The following is a 4,246-nucleotide window of genomic DNA, read 5'->3' as shown; positions in this document are numbered from 1 at the left end:
TCAAATAGCAAATGGATTTTTTTTAACACAATTCAATAAATAATGATTGTGAATTGAGAAGTACTAAAAAGAAAAATGAATATCCTGACAAATAATATTACAAGAAATTTGTGGGTTACTCATTGTATAGCATCATTTACCAAAACATCCCAATATAAAACTTTACAAGAGCCTTCTGTGACGATTAACGACTTTGGCAGACTTATACTTGCAAATAAAGTGTCTCATAAACTTTAGGGATTTCTTAACAGTAAACATTTGTGTGTGCTGAGTTATGGATAACATATATGAAGACAATATTATAGCAATATCTGAATCCCTCAAAAAAGAAAAATATTTGACGTTGGTAAAAGTAGAAACTATGAATTGCTCAACATTCAAAATCAATATGGCCTGAACAAACTTTGCTTGTACAATAGAAAAAAATACAATAAGCAGAATTATAGTATTAATAACTTTGAAGTCTCATCAGAAAAAATATATAAAATAAAAAAAACTGTATACACAAACATCTTGCTGCCCTCTACAATACAGACTGTTATCCTAGCAATATCATGCAATAATCATCTGTCTAGGGTTCTGAAACCTACTTGACACTAATTTCTGCAAATGAACACCGTACAGGAGATAGACATTCTTCTACAACACATGCAGTAACTAACCTGCCTACTTTATCCTTACATCAACAATATAGCCAACTCTTTCCTCTGTGAACTTATTAAGATCTGCTATATTCACAGATTGCACCTTTATAACCTAAATGCATGTACTGTACAGTTAAACAATGAGTTAATAAGGCAAGCTTCCAAACAGGAATGCAAAGTGACAAACAAACACACCTACACACAACTCGACAGACCTGAACCTTTACAGTGGAGCTGAGAGTGCGGGAGCCTCAGCCTTAACTTGCTGAAGTGCTAACTCTATCCTGCATATATTTGCATGTCTTACCTTATTTTGGTGTCCCCAGCCTTGCAGCTCCATATCTGTTTCTCCCCAACCAGGCCCAACCGGACCACCAGTTGGAGTCTTCGGTTTTGTTCCCCAAGATGGGGATGTGATTGGTGGTTCTCCCCAACCACCTGACTTCGGCTCCTCCCCCCACATGCCACTACCCGTATCGTGAGGGGGGTCACTCCAGCTGCCATTTCTCCTGTGGTTATTGAAGGAAATTCATAGTCATTATATGAATGCTGCAGCAGCAACACTCAGGTCTTTAAAGTATTCAAAATATATCCGTCTCAGTACACTTCTAAAATATGTCTGAGTACTACAGTGGATACCAAATTTCTGTTTTCTGTCATGAGGAAAATTTCCTGTAATGATGGTTTTACAGGGAAATCTATCTAAAACTACCAAATAAATCATCCAAAACCTCTTACCCATGTTGTCCCCACATGCGCTGATCTGGCTTTATTCCCGGTGGAACTGGTGGTCCTGGCATGCGGCCTTGTTGAGGCCCTGGCATGTTGGGTCTGCCCATCATGTTCGGGTTGGGCATTTCCTTCCACCGGGACACATTAGCCTGTTGCTGTGGGTTACCCCAAACGGCTGTTCCGTCATCACGCCGCTGTGTTGGTGGAGAAGGCTCCTCCCATCCACTTGGTGCACCAACTGGCCCACTTGGCTTCATATCTTTTGGACCATTCCATTGTGTTGGTCCTCCAGGACCACCAGGTGGACCACTGTGAGTAAGGTTACCATGAGGGGCCCCATGCGGAACACCATGTGGTCCATTATGTGGGCCATGAGGTCCATGGGGTCCAGTGTGAGATCCACTATGAGGTCCATTATGAGGTGCACCATGAGGAGTGTTGTGAGGGCCACTATGAGGGCCAACATGATGGCCACTATGTAGACCACCATGAGATCCACTGTGAGGACCACTGTTTGGACCACTATGTGGTCCACTGTGGCTGTGAGGTCCTGCATGTGGACCAACATGTGGGCCAGGTTTGTGAGGGCCTCCTGGTCCCCATTCGCTTGGTGGATTTTCCACACCTGACCTTTGAGGGCCATGGTCTCCCCAGCCACTTTGTGTATTTCCTCCTCCGGTACCGCTGCCTCCTGCAGCCCATTCGCTATTTTTCTTTGGTGGTGCCCCTCCCCCCCACATGTTGGGTGGGTTTGGAGTATTAGCACCCCACTGTGGATTGTTGGAGGGAACACCTGTCCACACATTGGATGAATCTGTGGCATCATCATCCTCACCCCAGGTTCCACCATAGTTTGTGGCTGGAGTATGGCCCCATGGAGCTTGCTGAGTCTTTGGAGGGGCTGCACCTCCATTTCTCAAGTTGTTTTCCCATAAGTCACATCCATTATTGACATTAAGTTTCAGATGAGGAGCATTAGCATCTTTGCAAGGTTCGGGCGATCCTGGAAGGTCCCACGTTGTCTCCTGGTTGACATTTTCCCCACCCCAGCCTTCACTGCTGAGCAAAGCTTCCCTGATACTCTGCAGTTGCTGCTCCATGTGACGTTTTTGAGCATCCCCCGACCCACTACCAGCTGGAAGACCTTTCCCTGCAGCTTGTGCCCAAGTATTATTACTATTGCCTCCTTGTCCGCTGTTGCCCTGTTGAGTCTGTTGTTGATTGTTGACTCCTGCTGGTCCCTGCTGCCCTCCTGTTCCTCCTGTCTGTGTGTTCTGCTGACCTGCTGGAGAACTTGGTTGCTGAGAAGGACCACTATTTTGCTGTGCTGGCTTGAGACTCCCTCCTTGTCCAGGGGATGTGTTTGGTGCTCCTCCAGCACGATTGGGAGCTCCTCCCCATTGGCCTTGTGATCCGGCCTGGTTGGCACCAGAGCTACCCCACCCAGCCGTTTGAGGGGCCGATGTGCCCCACCCATTGGCTGCACTCTCTCCCCCGCCTACGAGACCCAAGCCACGTGGAATGCCCCACCTATTAACTTTAATAAAGCCATGGGGGAAGGAAGCAAAACCAAATTTTCCAGGCTTGCCTGCAGCCTGGAATTTTGATGAAGTAGGAAATGAAGCGTATTGGTTGCAGGTTGCACTTATTTGGAGTAAGCTGGCTATAGCCTGCTTTGTCTCCTGGTTAAAGCTAGGGTTGCTACCCTGGAGTTGGCTATTGGCATTATTGTTGGCCATTGAGCCAGGAATGTTGAGACTGGCCTGTGTGTGTGCCGCAGCTTGTGCCACAGCTGCCACTGGCTGCTGGGCAGGCTGAGAGGTGTTGTGCAGCACGTGTGTGGTACATGAAGCCTCAGCCTCACCCACACAACACTGGCTTGATGCTGCTACTGTTTTCACAACACCTTGTTGGCCAGAGGGGGTGATGGGCATCCCTCTAAGAGACCCCCCCAGCCCAGGGGACCCAGGGGCAGTGGTCGAGGACGGACGGCTGGGCCCCGAGGTGCCCTGGGGCTCCTCATCTCCACTGCTAATGTGAGGAGAAGCAGTGGAGAAGTGACCATGTAACGGCGTAGAGCTGAATATCACAGACAAAGATTTAACAGGTTGGGGAGGCAGGTATGGGTCAGCTCTGGCCCCATCCGCCCCACCATCTGTAACTGGGGACTCACGGCCAGCTGATGATACTGGCACGTTACTTGTTTCATTAGCTGCCACTTCGGCAGTGTCATCAACACTTAAAATGCTCTGGCTGCTGCTACTCTTGTGGTCCACATCCCTTTCACTTTGTGCTTCACACACCATGCCAAAGGTCTCCACATCCTGAAAAAGTGTTGAGAAAATTATCTTTATATATCTACCTTCTGCTCTCAAAACACAGGGATTTAAATAGCAAACAATCCCAAATCCTAAAAGAGTAAAACTTACTGTAGAGGTATCAGGCACTTTGTTGGTAGGAAACTCAGGATTTGGCAAGTTTGTGACCGTGTTGGCCTGGTGTGCTTCACAGTGGCTGTCCATCCTGATGCACAACCCACCACCTACACAACACTAGAATAAGGACAAATCCTAATTAGTGTTGATCACTAGTTTAAAACTGGAAGTGAAAAATAAATAATGACTGTAATATTGTTCATTATTTGGATGACACTAAAAAAAAAATATATATATGTATGCAAAATTACCTTGACTATGAGAGAGAAGGCCTCTGTATCCGAGCTCCCTGAAGAAGAAACACTGAGTGGACTGACCAGGCAGTCGTCTACACACTCTTTGGCTGACAATGCATAGAACCCAAGATCTGCAACAAGAAAACATAGCATCAGGATTGACTTAAGTCTATACTAGGGAAAACAAACTCCAACTTGG

General features: G+C 46.7%; 1 protein-coding gene across 2 annotated transcripts in view; it reads right to left on the bottom strand.

Moving 5' to 3' along the window:
• Positions 1-4,246, bottom strand: part of LOC119588776 (protein Gawky-like) — a gene marked incomplete in the record, with an annotated part of 110,804 nt that overhangs the window by 67,769 nt on the left and 38,789 nt on the right. For both annotated transcript variants that reach the window (XM_037937420.1, XM_037937419.1), the window contains 4 exon segments: positions 952-1,153; positions 1,383-3,700; positions 3,806-3,928; positions 4,063-4,178. In XM_037937420.1, coding sequence (XP_037793348.1) covers positions 952-1,153; positions 1,383-3,700; positions 3,806-3,898 — 2,613 coding nt within the window.

The sequence above is a fragment of the Penaeus monodon genome, chromosome 24, assembly GCF_015228065.2.
Source record: "Penaeus monodon isolate SGIC_2016 chromosome 24, NSTDA_Pmon_1, whole genome shotgun sequence".
In the NCBI taxonomy this organism is placed as follows: Eukaryota; Metazoa; Arthropoda; class Malacostraca; order Decapoda; family Penaeidae; genus Penaeus; species Penaeus monodon.
This window is presented reverse-complemented; position numbering and strand designations above follow the sequence as displayed.